The following is a 23,939-nucleotide window of genomic DNA, read 5'->3' as shown; positions in this document are numbered from 1 at the left end:
GTGGATGGAACCACTGGCCGACGGCAAGGGGACGTCACACTGGTGCTGCATCAAATATGGAACTTTTTTATTGATATTGTTACATATATAATTTCTTTAATAGTTGCAAATATATTACAATGATTCCTGCTGCAATCTGCAGACATATCACCATACACATTGCACACAAGAGCCAGACAGCACTTTGGCAAAGGCTTGAATATTAATCACCTCAAATAAGAGGACAAGCAAATGCATGATCATAAATCGATCTTTGTAATTGTTTTAACAATAAATAGTGTTCAATACTCAAAATGTAATCTTTTCTTTCTTTCTCTCTTTTTTCTTTCACACTTCAATCCAGAGGCACACACGCACCTGTGTCCATATGGTCATACAATCTCTATAATATGATGATGGTGGTGTTTACAGCTTGTTACAGGAACATTTGCAGCTTGGCTGGTTCCCTTGGCAACGTTCAAGCACACACAGTGCTGAGCCCCACCTGTACAGCACTGCCTCATTGGATTGGAGTCCTGCCTGCCATTGCAGCTCCCATCATATACTGTATGGTATGTATACAGGACATCCAAGTATGATTGATATGCTGAGATGGAGGTAGTGAAGGCAAAGGAGAACATAGAGACTGGATTTTACAGAAATCAAACCATGAGATAAAATATATGATCTTAAGTAAGAGCATTTTAGCTGACTCCCCATGAGATAAAAAAAAGGGGGGTTACATAATTAAAGGGGGAGTGAGGTGAGGTTTAAGGTCAGGTTAAGGTTACAGGTGTGATCGTGGTTTAGTTGTCATTCAACTCAGAGGGATATTAACATGAGCAAGTGGGAGAGTGGTCGACTGTCGTTCAGATAGCAGAGGGAAAGAGGAGGGAGGAAGGAAGAAATGTGTGTGTTGGGGGTGTAGGGCTTTTTCAGACGGGTGATTAGTGCTGGATTGATAACGTTCTATATCGAGACTCAAAGGATCGCTCTTTCTTACATCCTTGTACCTCAACGCCAGCTCTCCATCACAGGCACGTGTTCTCACACACACTCCTCACACACGTGTCTTTCTTTCTCACACACAAAAACACACACACACACGATGGGAAACAAGGTAATGACTGACCCATAGATATTCAGCCTCGATGCAGCAACAGGGTAGCCAACCTGTATCTCTTTTATTATACAATGCAAACTGCACACTCTGCACGGCCTTGGATGCCCTTTTCCACTTTATGCTCAATATGTTTACGCTAACTTGACCCCCCCAAAGCCCCACACTCTGCAGTGAGTGTCTAGTAGTGTCCACCGCCTGTCCCAGTCCTCTGTATTTCCAACAACGGCTCTCGCTCAGTGCTTTTGCATTGCGTCTTCCTCTCTCTCTCCACTCCCCTCCCCTCCCTGCTGCCTTCCTGCCTCCCTCCCTCTCTCTCTCTATTAAATTTCCAGTCACACAACAGTGCAGTGGATATCCCTCCCTCTCTCTAACTCTCACACACTCTCATCCACCACATCCCTGCCTCCTTCTCTCCCTCCCTCTCTCAAACATACATACCTCTGTAGTCTGTGGAGTTGTTGTCGTTGTCCCGGATCTCTCCCTATCGCTCGGTCTTGATATTGACAGTTCTCTGCCTCCTTTACTTTGAACCTCTCAATCTCGCTCACGCTTGATACAAGGCTGCTCTCTTTTCACCTCTAGTTGTCTCATCCCTCCCACCCTCTTTGCCTCATTATTTAAAAGAGCCCCCTCACATTTCCTCCTCTTCCTCCCCAACCTACTCTGTTTGTATCTGTGTACTGCAGTGCTGCTCAGGGTATATGGTGAGGAGAATAACCTCCCCTCCTCTCTCCTCCCTAACTGTGGTGGGTGTGCAGGGCTCGCTCCGCCAGCCAGCCTTTAACTGACTGATTGAGTGGACACCACAGGCCGATGAATGAATAAAGATGGGAGCCACTGTGAGGATTAATGCGTCTCACATGAAGACAGAAAGCTTGCCATCTAGTATTTCTGCCTCTGCCCTGTGGACGAAGCTGCTCTCTCCGCCTGTGCTCTGCCTTGTGTTGCTGTGTGTTATGCTGTGCTGGCATATTGGTTGAGAGACGTGCAGGCACTCTCTTTGCCCTGGGTTATGTTCAGGTCCCGGGGCCTCGGCCGTAGTTGCTGTGCTGGGGTGAAACCTCTGCCATCGCCATGCTGTGCTAGAACACCATGGTGAGAGGAAGTGGGGCAGATGAGTCGTGCTGTTGAGAACATGCCGCCTGCCTTTCTCCTCCTGCCGTTTCTGCATCTCCCCCTCCTTCCTCACACGCTATCTCAAGCCTGAACTCTCCACAGCCTCCGAAGCCCTAACTGAGCCCTGATCCGTATCTGATGGTGAAACAGCATGCCACCGGCTGCAGAGATTCCAACCTGTGTGATACCAAATTGAACACTCGGCTGTCGTGACAAGCAAGCAAGGGTTGAACGCTCCAACGCTTGTGTACACCCTAAAATGCTGTGTTTTCCCCAACAGAGAGAGAAGCTCTTCTAAACAAAGAGTAAACCAAGCTTGGATCTCCTCCACTAAAGCCAATACTCCTCCCTTATCAGAAACATCCTTATCTGGCAACAACATCCAATAGGCCTGATAGTACCATTGATCTTCCTCCACCAAAGACAAGTGGACCTCAATCAGATCTGGAAGACAAATCCAATTGTAGGTGTTGCATGCTCCTCTGAACCTGCACCCTCGTCCTTAATCTTTCCATGGGCAGACTAAACTCTTCTACCTCCACAACCATCACAACACATATACTTTCTTTGTGGTGAGGCTTAATAATAAGAGTGTCTCTCCTGCTACTCCATCGCTCGTTCATGTCAACACCTCCTCCGGCAGGGCGTAAAACAAACTCTGCCCCCAGGCCTATAAACCCCATTATGCTGAGAAGCACTTCTGCCACCAGGCTGTATAATCTTCATTTCTTGCCTATAGTCTCCCCTAACTGGCCCTCTAACTGGTCCACTGCCTCCGTCCTCATGCGTGGAACAACAAACAAAATGCCAAACAACCAACACGCAGGAGCATTTTGATTTCAGGCCACTGTTACTCTGACCTAAACCATTCTGCAGTAAAGAGCAGCCAAACAGCTCAGTCTTTGGTCAAATGTAAGGGTGTGTTCAGGGATGTAATGGGCAAGGTTAAGTGCACTTAAAGTGTTTAATCACATTTTTAATGCAAAAGTCATAAATCTATACTATTCATACAAAGGGACACACTCATAAGCTATATGTTGGGATGCGTAAGGCACGACAGGAGGTATTTTGTTCAACTTGCTTATTTTACAGCCACTTTACTTAGTGATTTCCAACTCTGTGTGCTGCATTTTCCCACTACTACTTCAAAGAATACCTCAATGTTTTTGCATAATTTGCTACGGGTGTACTGTATGTGTAGTGAATGTTAAATACAGAAATCTTTACAGCAACAGTTTTGTTGTATTGCATTTCGTCTACAGGGGTGAAAACATTGGGGTAAAATTGGTCAAAAAAAATTCAACCTTACAATGCAAATGCAGGGGCAGATAGAATAAGCTTTGGTGTAAAAGGCAGACTGGTTTGAACTTTTTTTTTGTGACTTTTGACTTCCTTGTGCTTGCCAATTTTAGAGTTCACCAATCCCATGTTGCTAAATTAAGTTCAAATCTGAATGGCATGACAACGTCAATATCCTCTTGAAGAAAAATAAAGAGTGCCTTGATCTTAACACAATTATGAAAAATATATACAGTAGTATCAGGAAACTTGGAGATTTTGATATGACATAACACACTCCATTAAAATGTATCAATTCCATATCTAATTTAGGGGAAAGTAATGTAGCCTACTTTTGAGAGTTGTTAAACATTTATGGCACACTTGAGTAAATAGTGAGTTGTGGAATATCTAAGTTGCATCTTAATTACTAAATTACTTCTATTGGAATTCATTATTTTTTAATATTAACTCCTTACATTACTATGATGCTCTTCTTCTACATAAATCAGATTTTAAGGAATAAAAGACTGATATTTGTAAAAATAATATTAAATCTTGATAAAGTCAAAAGCAAACATGCTTCAGCTCTCTCCGAGTGTATAAACCAAGATGCCTTTGATGGCTCATATCAACAGCCTTGCATCCCCCTACTCTCACAGCAACCCCCACATGACACTCCAGGGGAGACCATCTCCACAAGTCCACAAAGCACATGTAGACAGCTGCCTCCACAATGGAGGCTTAGAACATTGACCACTCACAATTTCTTCAGCATACCAAGAAATGAATACAAATCTTGTCTGAAAACATGCGTTGAAGTCCACCTGAACTGGGACCAGCCAGACATTCCCAGTTCACCCTCATTACACTTCACAGGTCTGTCTATCCTGATTTTAAATTTCAAACCGTTATCTCACAATCATGTTTTTTTTTATAAATCACACGATTTCTCTAAGACATACTTTTAAGATTCCAAGTCACAGCTTTGAAGTAAGAGTCCCACGTTGTGTTCCTTCATGCAATCCATCACACGCTAATATTTCTCAGCCCGTTGGTGTAGATATTAATACCTCCTTCAGTTATAGTCAGCCCAATGAGAGTCCAGTGCCGGGGGATTCAAAAATGTGTCAAAGGTTGACACATTAAGTCCTCTGTTGTTTATTTCTATCCTGTCACGTTATGTTAAACTCTGTATTTATTTCAGTACATTAAGGATTTCTAATTGTTAAAAATGTTTAACCTAATCAGATCTGCCACAGGTTTATTCATTTTTTGAGGTCTTTACATAAAATGTGGACATAATGTACACAAGTTTCACCATGATGACTAATACCAGGAGCCAAGATAGGGAAATACAGTATCATGGATCCAACTGGAACCAGAATTTTATTTAAAAAGCCAACACTGAAAGAGTGTCATAAATATAATTCAATTAATGTAGCCTAAGTAAAAAATAAAGCGAGTCTAGTCTTGAAATGTAATTAATTAAGTATTGATTTAAAGAAATATATTATGATGAATATTTGCTGAAAGACCGTTTTGAATGGAGGTCAGTTAGTCTCTATTTTATTTACAACAGGTCATCACATGGACCTGTGAACATTTTCTGTTAATAAAAGAGATACTGCAAAACTTATGAGCTCAGACAGGCACTAATAGCTGGATAGTGAGATAGAGGGAGATAGATAGAGAGGGAGAGAGTGAGTGAGTGAGAGAGAGGAAGATAAAGTGAAGCTAAGCTGGGCTCCGAGGGCCGGCAAGTGATTAAGGGATGGGAGGGATGAACACCAGCCACTGAGGGACTAGTGTCTATCTGTATGAGTCCATGTGAAAGCGGGGTTGAGGAAAAAGCTCAGAAACAAGAACCCACTGTCACGGTATCTTAGCAACCGTCTCTGTCTCCCAGGTGACAGGGACTGACATCACTTCCTGTTAGTGAGTGTGTGTGTGTGTGTGAGTGTGTGTGTGTGAATACACAGTGTCCAAGAAAAAAAAAAGACCCTTAAACTGATGCGTAAATGACTCATGAACGAAAGTGTGAGGTTGAGCAAAGTTCCATTGTTTCTCTCCTTGTGCACAGACATCTCGGCTCCGTCTCTTCAGCAGCACCCAATCGGTCACCGTCAGGTACATGGAAGGATAGAGTTTGTTAATTTGAACCAGCATGCATCGCGTGTGAAAGCACCTTTCAAAGGCAGACTGTGGGCATATTTTTGGAGTCTGTGCCATGTGCGCATGCGATCAGCCTGATTGTACGTTATGCCAAGAGAAACATGGCCAACTGATGCCATCTGGTAGGACTACTTGGCACAAGGGGACTCTCTATGGTTCCACGACATATTGGAGTAGTTAAAATTAACACTGTGACACTATTTGGCAGAAAAGACACTGAACTATCTATTACTGTGACTATTTCAGTCTCTCTCTTACCTTAAGGGTCCATCAGCATTCAGGAGGGGGAAGGGGAGGGAGGACTGTGGCTGATCATCACAAGGAAAACATCCTCATGTGCATCAACAGGAAAAACAGTCCTCACAATGATGCAACTTCTTCAATGATATATAATTCATCATTTTATTCTCATAAGACAACTTTATCAAAAATAAGAAAAACGTTTCATAAAGAACTTGCATTATCTGCCCCCAAACAATTTCATCTTTTCAGGCCTTTAAAAAAAAACACAAACTAAAACTATTCATGATGTGTTCCTTATTATGTTGAACATTTGCAGCAATACAAATAACAGAGCGGATGCATGTGTCCATATGGGAAAATTGAATGCAAAATTCAGTTCCTGACTTCACAAAGCTCAATCAGATAAGGTCCATGAGGATTTCATCCTCCATTGCACTGGAGACTTGGGGCATACCAGTCTGCGGAGCAGCGCCTCTCTGGCCTCCAGACATCAGCATCTGACCTGCACACAGGGTGGGATGTTTGGGGTGTAGGGAGGGAAGAGGAAAAGGTGTTTAAATGAGGGATCCTCTAAACTTCTTTAAAACATTTTCAGAAAGGATAATTTGTGAAGAGAATACTAAAAGTAAGTTAAAATGTCAATTGGAATTTAAAATGGCATCAAGGTGTTTTAACCCTAAAAAAACTCAACATCTTAAACTTGGTCAATTTTAGAAACTATTGTTTTTTTTTATGTTTGGCTATGAACCTCATTGCCCTTTAAAGAGTACATTTTCAGACCTATATTTTAAAATTGGATTTTCACTTGAGTCCCTTTTGTCTGAACTCTTTCCACCTCTGTGCTTGCTGACCTGCCAAGGGCTGCCTCCACTGGCCCTGCATTTGAGGCCCCCCTCCTGGTGTCGGATGGACCAACTGCTGGCCTAAGCCCTGGTGAGACATCATGCCTGGCATGTGAGACACCCCACCCTGCTGCAAGGACACAGAGACAGAAAAGTCACATTAACTTCCACAAAATCCTAGACTTCCAGGAGAGAAGTTACTGTTTGAGACATTATGTGGCTGCTATGCACTCTTACTGGCTGCTGTTGGCTGAGGAGGAGACTGCGAAGCTGTGGGTTGGCTCCTGGGTTTGAGAGGCGGAGTATGGGACCCTGGGCTTGGGCCTGTCCGCCTTGTGCAACCTGGTTGGGTGGAGCACCGCCGACTGAAGTCTGTTGGTTGGTTGGTCCAGTTGCTCTCATTGTCATCTGAAGGACATTTTAAAATGCTGTATTCTTCACATGTATTATGAATATGAATAAACCATCATGTTTGGAACAGGTCTAAACGGGCTGTTGGTTTTGTGCTTGTCACCTCATGCACACTGAAAAGGGATATGATTTATTGAAATATAAAAACATGTGCATGCATGTTCTCAATAAAATGTGTATTTCCCAGTGCCATGCATTAATTGGACAGGAGCAGGTAAAGTTAACACATGCTTTCCACACGCCAGACGCTGAGCAGTGGGAATAAAGGGACAGTATTTCTGTTTGCGTGTACAACACCCGGTTCTGATGAAGATAACCGGATGCACACAAAGACTTACATTCTGTTTAACGTAACTAAACACATTTTAAAAAGCAGCCTACTAACAAGTCATGTCACTGTACTATTTATTAGTAAAATAACAACAATGACTGATAAAGGACATGGAAAATGGGCTTTGTACTGAAACATGTGTTGCAGGCTGACCTGGGCAGTTCAATGAAAGGAGACTAATTCTAACTAACAAGTATTTACCATTTTAAAACCATTAACATTTCAGTCTATGCATATAGACATCCTGAAAACATGGTGTTTATATGTTAGGAGGCTACCTGCAAGTCTCACCATGTTGTTCTGCCTCTGCTGTTCCTCCATCATAGAGACCTGACTAACAGGGGGCATGCCCACCACCACAGACTGGACCCAGGGCAGATCAGAGTGGAGGAAGGGGGAAGAGTAGTGGAAGTGTGAATAAAAAAGGAGGACAGTAGAGGAAAGGGTTACCAGTAAGGCATGCAGAAATCAGCAGGCACCTGAGCAGTAAAGGTGTCAACAACAGGCAGCGTGAAAAGAGAGAAACCTAGGCAGACATGGCAACTCAGAGTACGTTCATTTACCTGCTGCTGAACGTTGCCGTGGGAGACGGGAATTGGGCCAGGAGGCCTGTTGAGGAAGTTCTGGTTGGGGGCGACCTGACCAGGCTGCATCGGACCTGCACCGCCCAACTGCTGCGTAGAAATGAAGATAAAGGGTGTGTAGGTCGCTTTGGATTAAAGCATCACTCTAAATTACATTTAAATGTATTGTAAGAAAGTGAAACAGCACATATATCCAATGTTGTCATAAGAAACATTTCATAACCTTGATTTATCGCTTCAGTATGCATGCCCTTCTATCTCACTGTTCACCTATTATCTTATTAACATCTTATAGTTGTCCAGAACAAATGCATTGTTTTTTTCTCTCGTACACATACATAAACTAGAGTTATGTATGTATGTACAGTGGGGCAAACAAGTATTTAGTCAGCCACCAATTGTGCAAGTTCTCCCATTTAAAAAGATGAGAGAGGCCTGTCATTTTTATCATAGGTACACTTCAACTATGAGAGACAAAATGAGAAAAAGAATCCAGAAAATCACATTGTAGGATTTTTAAAGAATTTATTTTCAAATTATTGTGGAAAATAAGTATTTTGTCAATAACAAAAGTTCATCTCAATACTTTGTTATATACCCTTTGTTGGCAATGACAGAGGTCAAACGTTTTCTGTAAGTCTTCACAAGGTTTTCACACACTGTTGCTGGTATTTTGGCCCATTCCTCCATGCAGATCTCCTCTAAAGCAGTGATGTTTTGGGGCTGTCGCTGGGCAACACAGACTTTCAACTCCCTCCAAAGATTTTCTATGGGGTTGAGATCTGGAGACTGGCTAGGCCACTCCAGGACCTTGAAATGCTTCTTACGAAGCCACTCCTTCGTTGCCCTGGCGGTGTGTTTGGGATCATTGTCATGCTGAAAGACCCAGCCACGCTTCATCTTCAGTGCCCTTGCTGATGGAAGGAGGTTTTCACTCAAAATCTCACGATACATGGCCCCATTCATTCTTTCCTTTACACGGATCAGTCGTCCTGGTCCCTTTGCAGAAAAACAGCCCCAAAGCATGATGTTTCCACCCCCATGCTTCACAGTAGGTATGGTGTTCTTTGGATGCAACTCTGCATTCTTTCTCCTCCAAACACGGCGAGTTGAGTTTTTACCAAAAAGTTCTATTTTGGTTTCATCTGACCATATGACATTCTCCCAATCCTCTTCTGAATCATCCAAATGCCCTCTAGCAAACTTCAGACGGGCCTGGACATGTACTGGCTTAAGCAGGGGGACACGTCTGCAACTGCAGGATTGAAGTCCCTGGCGGCGTAGTGTGCTACTGATGGTAGCCTCTGTTACTTTGGTCCCAGCTCTCTGCAGGTCATTCACTAGGTCCCCCCGTGTGGTTCTGGGATTTTTGCTCACCGTTCTTTTGATCATTTTGACCCCACGGGGTGAGATCTTGCGTGGAGCCCCAGATCGAGGGAGATTAGCAGTGGTCTTGTATGTCTTCCATTTTCTAATAATTGCTCCCACAGTTGATTTCTTCACACCAAGCTGCTTACCTATTGCAGATTCAGTTTTCCCAGCCTGGTGCAGGTCTACAATTTTGTCTCTGGTCTCCTTTGACAGCTCTTTGGTCTTGGCCATAGTGGAGTTTGGAGTATGACTGTTTGAGGTTGTGGACAGGTGTCTTTTATACTGATAACGAGTTCAAAAAGGTGCCATTAATACAGGTGACGAGTGGAGGACAGAGGAGCCTCTTAAAGAAGAAGTTACAGGTCTGTGAGAGCCAGAAATCTTGCTTGTTTGTAGGTGACCAAATACTTATTTTACCGAGGAATTTACCAATTAATTCTTTAAAAATCCTACAATGTGATTTCCTGGATTTCTTTTTCTCATTTTGTCTCTCATAGTTGAGGTATACCTATGATAAAAATGACAGGCCTCTCTCATCTTTTTAAATGGGACTAAATACTTTTTTGCCCCACTGTATGTATGTATGTATGTATATATGTATGTATGTTTGTATGTATGTATGTATGTATAGTGCTCAGCGTAAACGAGTACACCTCCTTTGAAAAGTAACATTTTAAACAATATCTCAATGAACACAAAAAAAAATCAAAATGTTGACCAGACCAAGTTTAACATAACATCTCTTTGACTTATAACATGAAAGTAAGGTTAATAATATAACTTAAATTACACATTTTTCAGTTTTACTCCAATAATTGCGATGCAAAAATGAGTACACCCCACAACAAAAACTACTACATCTAGTACTTTGTTTGGCCTCCATGATTTTTAATGACAGCACCAAGTCTTCTAGGCATGGAATGAACAAGTTGGAAACATTTTGCTACATCAATCTTTTTCCATTCTTCAAGAATGACCTCTTTTAGAGACTGGATGTTGGATGGAGAGTGATGCTCAACTTGTCTCTTCAGAATTCCCCATAGGGTTCAGATCAGGAGACATACTTGGCCACTGAATCACTTTCACCCTGTTCTTCTCCAGAAATCCAACAGTGGCCTTAGATGTATGTTTAGGATCATTGTCAGGTTGGAAAAGTGGGTAACACTTTACTTGAATGGGTGTTCATAAGACTGACATAACATTGTCATAACCATGACATGACACCTGTCATAAACATTAATGAATACTTATGACAGTTGTCGTTAAGTGTCATTCGGTAAGTTATGTCACTTTTGATGCAAAGGTGACATTGTTTGAGATGTCCTTGTTATGACAACTTGACAAGAACCAAGACAACAAAACCTGTCATAAACATGTCATAGCAGACCTAACTGTCAAACTTAAGAAAAACGTTTAGCTTTAGTGTAAAGAAATTATTTTGTTTCTCAGGTCTTGTGACATTTCTCTTCCATGTGGTGCCATTGCTAACAACATGAAATGGGAAGGGGTTTTCTTTAAGTAACACCCTCTTAAAGTCAATTGGCTGCTGGACACCTGTGTAATGACTAATTAGACTCACCTGTGGTTGATTATTGCTAACTTAGACATTTGTAGTCTACAATTTAGCTTTGCTCCAGAGACTTTCAGCGGGGTGTACTCATTTTTGCATCGCCCTTATTTGAGTAAAACTGAAATATGTGTAATCTAAGTTATATTATGAGCTTACTTTCAAGTTATAAGTTAAACAGATGTTATATAAAACTTAGTCTTGTCAATATTTGGAAAATGTTTTTGTTTTCATTGACATATTGTTTAAAATATTACTTTTCGAAGGGGGTGTACTCGTTTATGCTGAGCATGTATGTGTATGTATGTATGTATGACAAACAACCCTCTTATCAACCAACTGATTTAAAAATATATAATGTTGCACAGACTTATGTCATTAAGTCTGATATCTGGATATTGTGGGGCTCGTCAACAAAATAAAGGTATTCAACAAACATTCATGTTGTTCATGAGTGTGCAGATGGAAGCAAAAACAAATATAGATCGAATACGATGATGCACCATGGATACTAATCCTTAAACACCGCCTGCTGAGGTGTTGGTCATTTTAAACAAACTCAGTCTTGATGAATAAAGTGTTTAAGACAGTCGGGAGGGGATAATGTCAGAAAGAATATCCAGCAAGAGTTACTGCTGAAGGGAAATACGGGAAGCAACCTGTTACAGCGACGTATTCTGCCCACACAGCTGCAAGGTAAGTTCTGATCATTCAGAGTCATAACCGCTTTAACTAAAGATACACTGAGCACATTTCATTACACTCCTGTACTTAAAACAGCAATATGGCACACACATTACATGGGGGGGATGGGTTACTGTAACCTCAAAAGATACTAAAGCAGTCTGATAAATGCAGAGAAGAACAAAAGTACCATACTTTTTTCTGGAATGTAGTGGAGTAAAACTAGAAGGTAATACTCAAATAAAGTCGAATTTGTACTTAAGTACAGTACTTGATTAATTGCTCAATATTTGAAAACAACTCAGTGCTCCGGGGTTTGCGTTGCTGCAGTGGCTTTTGTTAGCACACTGATTAACTCCAGACTCAGAAATGTATTGGAGAAATATCTTCATCTCACATAATCAGAACACATTACCCTGAGATTGTGCTAATGTACAGTGTGTTTCTCCGACCAATGATAGTGCAACACATACAGAGAGGTCTTTTGAGGGAACGTACAGAACAGCTGCCGTTTTTTCTCTGTCTAGGATTTATCTTCTGTCTTTAACCCACAAACCTGTAAAATCCAGAATTAGGGTTTGCATCCCTTTCCAGGGAGAAATATTAAATGTGTTCTTGTGTAAACAGAACAAACAGCAATCTTGTTTCCAAAGAATGCAACTCCAGGGCTTTGCACAGAAAAACCTTAACTACTGGTCCAAATTGAAATTTTAATTACGTTAAGATTGCTGTAGTGCTTCCCTATTAGCAATGCAGCACTGAATATGTTACTCATGAGCGAGGAAAAAAAAAACCTTCATTACAATTTCATGTCTTCTGCCTTTCTCTAAATGCACTGACACACACACACACACACACACACACACACACACACACACACACACACACACACACACACACACACACACACACACACACACACACACACACACACACACACACACACACACACACACACACACACACACACACACACACACACACACCTTTATGTTACATATAGAGCTGACGCGCTTTTGCAAGACATAAAATTAGTAGGGTGAGTAAACAAGCGCTATCACTGCTGATGAGAGCAGACTGCAAAGAGAAATTCAATTGTGCTCATGTAAACCAGTTAACAAGATTCATTTTTAAATGGAGACATGCTGCTTCTCTGCGACTGGATGCTGCATTGTTTCAGAGCTTTGCAGCAACCCTCCTCAACGGATGCAATAAGTTGGAGTGGAGCCCTGTGATGGAAAAGCCCGCTAATCCAAAAGACACGTTTTAAAATCACCCTGTCTGCAAGGATGAGGATGAGCAGAGAGGGAAAGTGACATTTCTATGTAATGTGGACAAGGCAGCAGCATTTGTAACCTGTAATGAACTCAGTTACGAGAACTGGTGTACCTTTAGAGGGAGGCTGAAAGGAGGGGCCCTTCCTCTAGATTCTCTAGACACACTCTAGGCACACACTTCTGCCTCTCCATTGCTTCTCCTACAGTGAGTCTCATGTAATGTTAGATCTGGACACACTAAAGTCAAAAAATAATAATATCTACCCGAATTGAGCCTTGTTTAAAACGGAATCTTACAACCTTGTATATTTTTAAAAGAGGACTGTGAAACTACGGCGCAAATTCAGTTTTTATGAATTTTTTAACCCACACGGTAACATTAATGTACTTTTGGAATGATGGGATGCTGGTAATGGGGCCTGACTCCGAAGCTGTAACCAATTCTCTTTATACATCCACGGTATAAATACTAAAGACACTGTCCTATGCTTCAAGAAGAGCTTAAATGCGGTGAAGATCTATGCACATTCACACAGTATATTTACAAAAAGCAATAACCTAACACACTAATCCATTTACAGCATTACATAGACAATTTGGTTAAGAATGCAATTGATTCAACATAAAGACCTCAGATGAATTGCACCTATATTTCCTATGAGAGATAATGAGGTGGGAGTGAAACGGTCAACTAATATTGCAGTAGGAATTTGGCTAATGCTAGCCCCATTAGCCTCTACCAGACAGAGATGCGAGTGGCTGCTATGAAAGATACTGGGCACACTAAATGAAATGTCAATAACAATGCACCTTAATGCTGTAAACAATGCACCTCAATTCCGTGGTGCTCCTCTATAATGCCTTCTCATTATCACCTCCTTTGGGTCTCCCCACTCCACACAGAAAGCTTCCTCTCTTTCCATCCGCTCCAACTCCTGCTCATATCACTACTCACCGCTCTGTGCTGCTGGACCTGCTTGTGGTTGGTGATGACTTGCCGGATGCCATTGACGAAGCCGCTCTGGTCGTTGGGAATGAGGCCCATGAATATTCTCTTTTTGGATGAGTAGAGCAGCATCAGCACCCTCACTTCACAGGGGGAAGTGGTGTGGGGGAAGTGAACGCAGCCGGCCTGCAGGGAGGGTCGCGGGACAGATTAAAACAGTGACAGTGGCTCCGGTTTGAGGACTATTATTGAGCTTGTTTGCCCTATCAAACATATCGGTTTCATGAATTAAATGCAAGAGGTTCATTGATACTGTGCCTTCACTGGGCAGTATATCAGGATCAGGCAGCTGAATACTAGTAATGCTATTTATCAATGGGACTAACTGTGTTACAATGTAGCACACTGACAAAAATCACTATGCTCGCCTTCTGGAAGATCATCAAAACTGTACAATAAATATTTTTGTGTGATCTGATGGCAGAGTATGTTTAAAATCATAACATCTGGCGCTAAAGTGAATGATGTATGGCCTGGAACCCCCTCTAGAGTCCTGCACATAACACTGCATCAGAGCTTCATGCTCAGTGCAACTACTGGACAGAGGTGGGAGTTGCACTCAATTCCCACTCATGGAAAATGTATTGAGGAATACTGAATGATGGATTAGAGTTGGGACAAGGGGAGACTAAGTATTCTCAACAAATTTCGTTTTTGACAACTTACAAAGCCGTTGGCCATAATGCGGTACAGGCCTTTCAGCGACTCCATGTCTTTGTTGGTGAAGAGAAACTGAACCATTCGAGAGTTTCTGAACAGGTGACCTAAGGTTGTCTACAGAAAGAGAGTAATTAGTTATGCAACATTCATAAACAACACTTAACTAATATGCAACACAAAGGCTAAAGAGTGGTCTCACCAGGAGTTGTTGTGGAATCAGCTGCATGATGAGTTTCTGTGGCCACTGCTCCGTGTTTCTGTTGAGAGCCAGAAAGGCATCAGTAAACTCTGTGCACAAAACAAACCAGCCTTAACTAGAGATACAGTCCAAAATGTTCGATTGGCTACTCACAGATTTTCCCCTTGGTTAACATGCACTTGACATGGCAGAGAACGTGTCAGTTTGGTGGTTGAATCCATCGAAGAGGCTTTAGGCTTCTGCAGGAAAAGGGGTAGTGAGATGTCACAAAAAGAAAAGAAAAGTTAGTCAGTTAGCCTGAAGAAAACAAATATTGCTTATAACACATTCAATTTGGATTCACACCTCCAGACTTTTTAGGGGACTGGATGTTGCATTAAACTCTAACAGTTCTTAAGAAAGCCTACGCCAAAGTGTTGGAATAGAGACTCCAAATGACTGTCCAACCTCAGATTCAGACGCTATCGTGGCCAACATCTTTTCTCTTTCAAAACTAATTAAAAGGACATAGGAAAGTAATTTTTTCTACATGAATTTTTATCTTTCTTTCTTATAACTACATAGGCCCTAAGGCGGTCCAAGAATGCCTCCAAACTGTGTCTTTCTGGAGGTGCTCTGGGAATGAGCAGCTGCTGAGGACACCAGGGAAGACTCAGGAGGTGGGGGAGATTACATCTTCCAGCTGGCCTTGGAGCGGTAGAGGAATAGTGCTGAGGAAAGGGACATGTGGGCTGCACTGCTCCCCCTTCTGTCACTGTGACCGCAATCAGGACAAGCAATTAAACAAAATGGAGGAATGGATGGATATTAAAGACCTGCAGATAACCTGTTGTTAGTAAGGTGCCAAGAATGAAAGAAAAAAAATAACTACTTTATAAGCACATCAATGCTGCAATCCCACAAGGGAAACAGCCAGCCACTTCATCTTCAGGACATCAATGAAGGATCAATGATTAATCCATCACATATTAGTCAGGCCTACTGTAGTCCCTGTTGCAAACGTATTGTGCTGCGCTTTCTCTTCAGACAAATGGCTTATATATTTTCAGGGATGCTTAATCGAGACATGACAGGGAACCTGAGATGTGGACACTAACCAAACAATTGTATTCATCTACCATAAATTAGTGGCAGATCAAACAAATCATTTTGAAGCAAAACCATTTTGTAAAGTTACCTTACAATTTAGACAATGAGAGCTTTTAGGACTTAACAGAGTGAAGTTCAGCCAAACAGGAATATTGATAACAAAGTACTCGTGCAAGCTGCAGCCAATTGTACTGGCATTCCCCTGTGAGAGTTTTTGAATCAACAACCAAAAATGAGTGATAGTGGTGGTTTATATTTCTCAACATTACATATTACCCCATTGGAGAATCACTTACAGAGCTGCAGGCCTAATAAGTGAAGTAGAGGTAGTAAAGGAAGATTAAAGATAATGCTTCAAACTCCACTTTGCAGTTGTTGCTCACAGGCAAGATCAAGAGTTTCCTGAGCCTCCACTCGTATTCCTGTTCATTTAACTGACTTAGATAATTTTGACAAACAGAAGGGGGAGGATGAGACTATAGTCGATAGAGACGATTGATCCGAGTCAGTCCACAAACACAAACACTTGAAGGCCTGAAGGGGGTCGCATAAAAGCCATTAACATCCATTTTGCTGGCTCAGCACATCATCTGCAAACTAAATTGATTGACCTTGAGCTAAGGCAATAGTAATTGGACAGTTAAATAATGGGCAATTAATCGTATGGTTCAATCATCAATGACAGGAGGTTATTAAAGCTCACAACAGAGATAGTTCCTAGACAGTGGTGATTTGTTGGCAGGACAGCCGCTCCCCAATCCTGTTTGCAGTTTATAGCTGAGGTATAAAGTCAGCAGAGTTATCTAAAACAACAGTATTTTGTGAAATACGCTCTTTTTTTTCTTGTTAAATTTAGATGAGTAATTCACATTGTCACTATGTGGTTGCCAGGCCAGAGAAGACTCTAAGAAGGTGATATGGCTGGCTAAGAAACTACGGCCCCAGATTGTGCACAGGAAAACCACATGTTTATTGAAAACTTCAAAAATATGACTCTAATTAAACTGCAGGGAGTGATGAGAACACTTTTTTTGAAGGTTTCTAATATTCTGAGCGTTATCCCTAGGGCACAAAGCATTCAGAAATCACACCCTTTATTTGGTATTACCTCTTGCCACTCCAGAACACCGGTCCATGCTACAATCTTATTGGCCACACCTGGCTGCTGTCCGATTGGATTTGCATTGCCTTGAGGTACAGACACACCGGGCTGTCAAGAAAAAAAGAAGAGGGGGGTATTCTAAAAGTGAATAATGGCATTCTGTTCAGATGATTAAACTGGAACATTATTAATTATTAGATTCGGCAATTTTGTTTGAAACAACATACAACTCACAATTATATCACTAAGTACTACCAGAAAGAAGAATGAATCAATGATTTAGGAATACAGAGGGGAAAAAAACACTGAATGTACCCAGAATGGTTTTCTAGGGAGAATGAAACATCTTCAGGGTTTGATCTGATTTATACTAACATTTAAAATTCATTCAGATTCGAGACTTCAGACTGTGTGTTGTTCTGCAAACTCAGCTCGAGGCTGCTGACGATACAGCTTCACAAACTAAAGTCTTGGTTCTATGATGTCTATATTGAGCAAGGATACTTACATGTGTAAATATTAATATTATTTAAACATTAAAAAGTGTTTACAAGAGAGAAAGAATACAAAATAAAATCTTCAACCGGGCGCTGCAGGAACTTAATAGCCCATAATCAAGGGCTTTGCTTAACTTATTTTGTAATGTTAAAAATGAAGTATCTATAAAAACAGGTATGGGTATTATTTGTTTACCTTGATTATCATAACCTACCATGTTGGGCTGCGCAGAAGGCACGGTGGGCTGATTCACGGGGGGCTGCTGCTGAGGCGGGGCCTGTGGCAGCTGAGGCTGTCCTGGGGGTGGGACAGGCTGCTGCTGCTGATTGGGGGGAACTTGCTGCGGCATCATGGGCTGTGTTGATGTAGTGACTGTTGCAATGCTGGGTGCATTGAGCTTCACCCCAGCGACGGATGGGATGGTTGGCTGATTTGTGAATGGAGGACCTTGGTTGACCATTCCTGGGACTGGAAGGAATAAGTAAGAACCTTTAAAGCATATAATTACAAGAACTGCCTAAAAAAGGAACACTGCGTACATGCGCACTGATTTTGGGCGACTTGTAATCTTTACATATCTAAAGAGCCCGTTATGGCCCATGTGAGAATCAATACCACAAATGCAATACAAAAAAAGTACAGTAATACAATCTTTGGAAAACTGTTTTCCAGAAAGAGTTACAGTAATCTGTACTGTAGATACTTACACAGTCACACACAATATGCAGTCAAAGAACCGCCTCTAAAATCTTGGCAAACATGAATCATTCAAAGAGTCTACTGGTAACTCACAGCGACTTTTCTGATTGTTGGCTGCCTCCACGGCCATCTGTGCTGCCACCTGAGCAGCAGTCATGGGGGTCGGATTCTGTCAGCAAGCAGATTAAAGGAAGACAATGCTTGGTAAAAACGTTTTAGGAAAAGAACATAAACACCACTGTTTGAAACTAAGCCAAAACCAGGGGACAGTAATTAGTCTCCAGGGAGCCTAACGCTTGTGTGGCTGCTAGAACCATTACCTGATAAGGGTGGGTTGGGTTAATGGGTGGAGGTGGTTGTGAAGCCACACTAAGAGGCTGACTGGTGGCCAGTGGCTGAGTAGGCAGGACAGGTTTGAGCGGCCCAGGTCCTCCAACTGAGGAAACTGGAGAGAGGGATGAGTTTTTACACACTAATGAGATGTTAACTGGACATAACATGCACATTTTACACTTAACACTTAAACTATATTTTCATTTAATATTCCATTTCATTGCACTATTTTATCTGTATATTTCTTATTTTTATTATATTGTGTTGTGCTGCTGTAACACAAACATTTCCCAGTTTGGGAGGAATAAAGTATTTCTGATTCTGATTCTGAAATATATGAATGCTAAATAATAAGACTTCACTGAGAGTGAAGGATATGACAATTATAGTGATTTTCTTTTAGTTTAAGAAAAATATTTTTTCATATTAGCTGCTAGATATTCAAGTTTCTGCTAGTCGCTAACTCTATCTAACGTTTAATGCTTGGCAAGTGCTTTACATTAAAAACAATTTTATTAGGGGTGAGATCAGCAAAAAATGAGTAGTTTAGTAGTTTCTGTGTTTTTAACCATAATGGTGGTAATGTTCTGTTTGAGTCACAGAACACTCTGCTTATTCACATGCAAAGATTATAATTAGAGGGTCAAAAGAACATTGCATCAGCCATACAATACATATTGTTCAACATTTCCTCGCCGAGTCATTTTCTTTCAGTAGAGATTAAATGGAATGCAGAGCCCCATACACAAACACGTTTCTCACCAGGAAGGGAGATGCCTCTGACTAAGACCATGTGGAAGGGGTCCTGACTGTAGTCTGGATGGGGATCAACAGCGCCTCCTATTGGAGATGCTCGCTCAAACAAAGACCGTAGAGCAGGCAGTTTCCGAGGAGCCACAACAGAGAAGTGAATTCCTCTCTGAGAAATATAGAAATGACACAATTTGGTTGAGCTTTTTACCTATCAAATTAAAGTCAATCAAACGTTAACATCACTGATATTACCCTCTTTATAAAATAATACAATAATAAAACAATTACATTTGATATAAGTCCCTTTTTGAGACAGTTTAAGTGGTAACTCACATCTCTGATGATTTTGACCAAGTTATCTGCTGTGCAGCCAGTGTAGCTGACACTCTCAACAGCAGGAAGCAGGTATGGAGGAGAGTTACACAGCAGCACACACACCTTGTGGGTTTGACCTCTGGCAAAGAAAAAAATAAGAAAGCAAAAAGATTTAGCATTTCTAGTGGGAGTAAATCCCATACTGAATTGCTAACCTTTTTTTATTTTTACACTTGAAGTCATCCTTTAGAGGGCATCAGACAATTTACTCTATCACTCACTTTTGGATGTTGCCACTAAAGAATGTCAATATGTGTAACATTGAACAGGAAGACCTTTCAATGAGCTATCTCACTGAGCCAGTACTTTAGTGTTATCAAGTAAAACATAATAAAAATGTCCTTAAAGAAGTATTTAACCTTGATCGCTCCCACAGATGTCTTTACTTCATAATGACTATCTTCCAAACTATAATATACTATAAGTGTTAAATCATTCTAAAGGAGCAATTGCTTAGTAATGATCCTTCCATTAGTTGGAAATGATTCTACTTTGAAGATGTGTAAACTGTTCAAAGGTATTAGAGAGCAGTGTGAAAAAGGCTGCTGTACATTTGCTCCCTCATCTTCTTAAAGTCATCAAACAACTGCAAGGCCACAGAGAGTCCCTCTGCAATCAGACTACAGCTTTCTGCTCCACCTCCCATAAACCTGTGGAGAAAAAGCATCATATTTAAGATTGGGAAGATAATGCTGTCACATTCATCTCCGAGATGATAAAGTGTTGACTTTTGATATCAAGTAAATATTTTCATGTTACTGGATGCTGTCGATCCATGAGACAAACTCAAAGGCAGAGCTGGTTGGTGCGTGACACTGCACATATGACTCGGGAGCACAGTCTACTGTGTTGAACACAACAAGACCGTACTGTGTCCCTCCATACTACAGGAAAAAAGAAAAACAGAAACAATCAGATTAGCAATGCATTTAACGAGCATTTTGTCTCCCAATGGTAGCCAATGAACCCATTTTCAATGAATCATAAAAAGAGGGAATCACTCACATCTCCACCAAAATCAGTTTCTGCTGGCGGCCCTCCATTGAAATATCTATAATGAATAACATGAAGCAATTAGACATCACAACCTGATTAATAAAGGAATAACTTAAGTGTCTAAGTAATCTTACTCAATAGCTGGAAGTATATAATTTTTCCGTAGAGATTCAAAGTAAGGTCCCAGGTTTGCCGTCCCTTCTATAACAAACACCACATCAGCCACCTGATTGGTCCCAGGCTTTGTGGACGGCTCCATGAGACCATGGATCTGGGCAAGAATAGGAGGCAGATTTAACATTAACATGGAAAGTAAAACATTTATAATTGATATTTTAAGTTTAGGTTGTCTCAAAAATTAGACAAAAGTGAGATAAGCAGCACTACTTAACAAGCATCCATGCTTTCCGATATTCCTGACTACTAATTGCATGGGAAATGTGCAACTTAATTAGGAAGGACTATTTTCTGGAAGGGAGAAAGAAAAACGTATTTTGTTCCTATTAAAACTCAAACTTACCAATTCTTATCAATATCAAGACTCTCTTTTTTACGTCAGATCTTCTGCTTCTAGTTGAATAATTTCCTTTTTTTCAAATGCAGTATTTGCAATCATACGTAAGTACACAATACAATTTGCACAATACATAAGTGCAAATATGAAATATATACTTCTGCTGGAATACTTTTGGTACTAGCGCATTAATTACATTAAGAAATAATTATGTATATTTCTTTTTCTAGTGCCATAAACACATTTATTCAATAGCAAATGTCAACCAGGGGGCGATTTTTTTTTAGAGAAACACAAGTATTTATTAAGAAAACAAAAACCTGGAGTTAGTCGGCAGAACAAAACTGGATGCACTCAAAAATACAGATCTTATACAGTTTAAAGATAATTTGAACTTCAAGCAGCAATCACAGTAGACAGATGATGTGTCTTGTTCCTCTCTAGATCCATAAATTGTGTTATAGTTCACCATCAACTGCAAACTTTATTTATTTTACAAGTTTAACAACCTTTGGTGTCAAAGTTTGATTCACCGACAGCATTACGATCAATACAGGTTCACCCAATGACTACATGAACATGACAGCTGGTATTATTAGAGTTTAACATAAAACATGGTGATATTAATCAGGGTTTCCGTTAGCACTTTACAGCTTTTACAAAAGTATATATATATATTACTCTATCCCGTTTCCCCCCCTGCTTGTTATGCTGGAGTTGTTTTATTTTAGCAGAGTTGTTTTCTGTTCCTTTTAACTGATCAAGAGTAGAGCGTATTATTTGGTTGTATTCAGTACAATGCAAATAAATACTTTTTTTAAAGGGTTAATTATGTTTGTTTGTTAGTTACTGAACCCCAAAATACAATGTCAGACGGGAGGCAGCTGAAGTAACTGTACCGGGGCTAGGCTAGCCTGGCTAACATGTTAATATTATTCCAGCCTTACTCAAAGCATAAGAATCATGGTTGATTTATACTATAGGGCTTTTTCGTAGTAAACAAATACAAAATTCTATTTGCACGGCCAGACCTCATTTTCAGAGTTAGCTGTGTAACATTAGGTACGTCAGTTAGCGATATAAGCAAAATGACTAACTAGCCAGCGATTTAGCTATATATGCATGTGATGTAGAAGTGGACTGACCTGGAGGTGTACTGAAACCAGTCGAATCGCGGTTTTGCTTAACTAAACACACATATATCGTTCGATGAGTTTGAATTAGCTATCACAAGACGGCACGCTAACATTTAACCCATTTGTTGTATTTTTGACGGAAGTGACAAAGAAAGCCCCCGCCCACAAAATGTGACGCCACGATGGTCTTGCTCAATTTTTCTCTCAGACGGTCCGTGGCGGAGTGCTGCCCCCTACAGTTCAACATATTCAACAATACATTAGTTATTTTATATGTAAACGCAGGCATCCACGGATTTAGACAGACATTCAGCATTCTTCCTTTTCTTCTTGATCATTTCGGGAGTACGGTAAGTTCGAACAGCACCTTTCCATACCAAGGAAATTCCAAGTGCTTTACATGAGATATATAAATGAAGCTATAGTTGAATTGAATGAATTAAAAACATCATTAGCAGTCAAGCACTTATTTAATCAAGATTCAAATTAAAATGTGCAATCCTATTTTACTTAATACAGATGACAGCCTGAAATTATTCGCTGAACTGGTAGTTTTCTTTTTATTCATAAAGTTCAAAGTTTAATTCCTGCATGTGGCTGCACGTTGAGCTATCTCACTACAAAGGCACCTACAGCGATAGATGCCCACATTGAGAGGAAATTAAGCTTTGAGGCATGAGATTATCACTGAAGGTTATCTTGGTTTAAACCTTTTAACCTCACTCTTTGAAAGTTCTCTGCCAGTTAGTCATGAGAAAGGTCATCTGTTATCGCATCTGCCTTAAATCCATCTAATGGCCATCCTGAAGTATAAGCCTTCTTCAAGAGTACATTTACACAATACTTGTAAATCACACACATTATTATTTCAATCTATCGTAAGTTAAAGATGATTTTCAGATTTGTCTTATTAAAAACCAAAATTGTGGAGCCAGCACTGGTCTGATGCTCAGTTTGGAAGGAAGATATTTTAATCATAAATACAAACATGATCCTTGCGTTATGTGGCCAGCAGCAGACATGATGCTATGGACTTACCTAGCATTCACTGAATATTGAACTTCAGCATGATCCCTACAGTGAGCATATTGATTGTATATCTGAAACATGCCCTGTTTAAGCATACATTTCCTGGCAAATGTTACATGTTGGCATTTGGTGTCCATGAGAAAGTCACGCAAGAAAATAAAAACAAAATTCACACAAGTACAATAAGGACTCCTGAGAGACATGATGATATGTAGATTAACAAATAGGAAGGTATTTACATTTCAGACAGATATTCATCAGGATACAATTTGAAAATTCATGAGGTTATTTAAGACATACAAATTATTTTATTGTGAACAATTAAGCATGTAAGCCTTTGATATGCTACATTTGCTTTATTTTATGGCAGCTGCATTAGGTGGACTTTAGGCTAAACAATCACATGACAAAGCAAATATAGTTCATTCCTCTTTTATGTTTGGAGAATAAACTCTCTGCACTAACACTGGATAGTTTAAAGTGCTATACAACCAGATCACCAGAAGATGTCAGCATATATCTACAGTAAGTACAGTAGATGCCTGTTTATCACGGGGACAAGGTAACAG

General features: G+C 40.6%; 1 protein-coding gene across 7 annotated transcripts; it reads right to left on the bottom strand.

Moving 5' to 3' along the window:
* Nucleotides 1-6,059: 6,059 nt before the first annotated feature.
* On the bottom strand, nt 6,060-22,501 carry med25 (mediator complex subunit 25). Of its 7 annotated transcripts, none has more exons than XM_063904828.1 (20): nt 22,351-22,501; nt 20,826-20,962; nt 20,701-20,746; nt 20,455-20,579; nt 20,247-20,345; nt 19,654-19,774; nt 19,330-19,486; nt 18,555-18,679; nt 18,328-18,403; nt 17,750-18,003; nt 17,044-17,145; nt 15,000-15,085; nt 14,847-14,904; nt 14,654-14,761; nt 13,937-14,113; nt 8,062-8,172; nt 7,777-7,861; nt 6,994-7,164; nt 6,766-6,886; nt 6,060-6,416 (listed from the first exon to the last, which is right to left on the bottom strand). In XM_063904828.1, the coding sequence occupies exons 2-20, from the start codon at nt 20,948-20,950 to the stop codon at nt 6,335-6,337; spliced, it is 2,229 nt and encodes a 742-aa protein (XP_063760898.1). In that variant the 5' UTR covers nt 20,951-20,962; nt 22,351-22,501; the 3' UTR covers nt 6,060-6,334. The 7 variants fall into 7 exon arrangements, with proteins under 7 accessions (XP_063760898.1, XP_063760895.1, XP_063760899.1 ...); XM_063904825.1 differs by having other exon boundaries at nt 7,790-7,861; XM_063904829.1 differs by having other exon boundaries at nt 8,062-8,169.
* Between the last annotated feature and the right edge of the window lie 1,438 nt (nt 22,502-23,939).

Source organism: Eleginops maclovinus, chromosome 16 (assembly GCF_036324505.1).
Source record: "Eleginops maclovinus isolate JMC-PN-2008 ecotype Puerto Natales chromosome 16, JC_Emac_rtc_rv5, whole genome shotgun sequence".
Lineage (NCBI taxonomy): Eukaryota > Metazoa > Chordata > Actinopteri > Perciformes > Eleginopidae > Eleginops > Eleginops maclovinus.
Note: the sequence above shows the minus strand (reverse complement) of the source record. Positions and strands in the feature narration are given on the sequence as shown.

Bases quoted from the DNA above. Each gene is read 5' to 3' on its own strand.
- med25 (XM_063904825.1), bottom strand. From the start codon at position 20,950: ATGGAGCCGTCCACAAAGCCTGGGACCAATCAGGTGGCTGATGTGGTG. The intron at 19,487-19,653 runs GTGAGTTACCAC...TATATTTCTCAG, and splicing joins TGGTCAAAATCATCAGAGAT to AGAGGAATTCACTTCTCTGT. The intron at 14,114-14,653 runs GTAAGTTGTCAA...CCCTCCCTGCAG, and splicing joins GCATTATGGCCAACGGCTTT to GCCGGCTGCGTTCACTTCCC.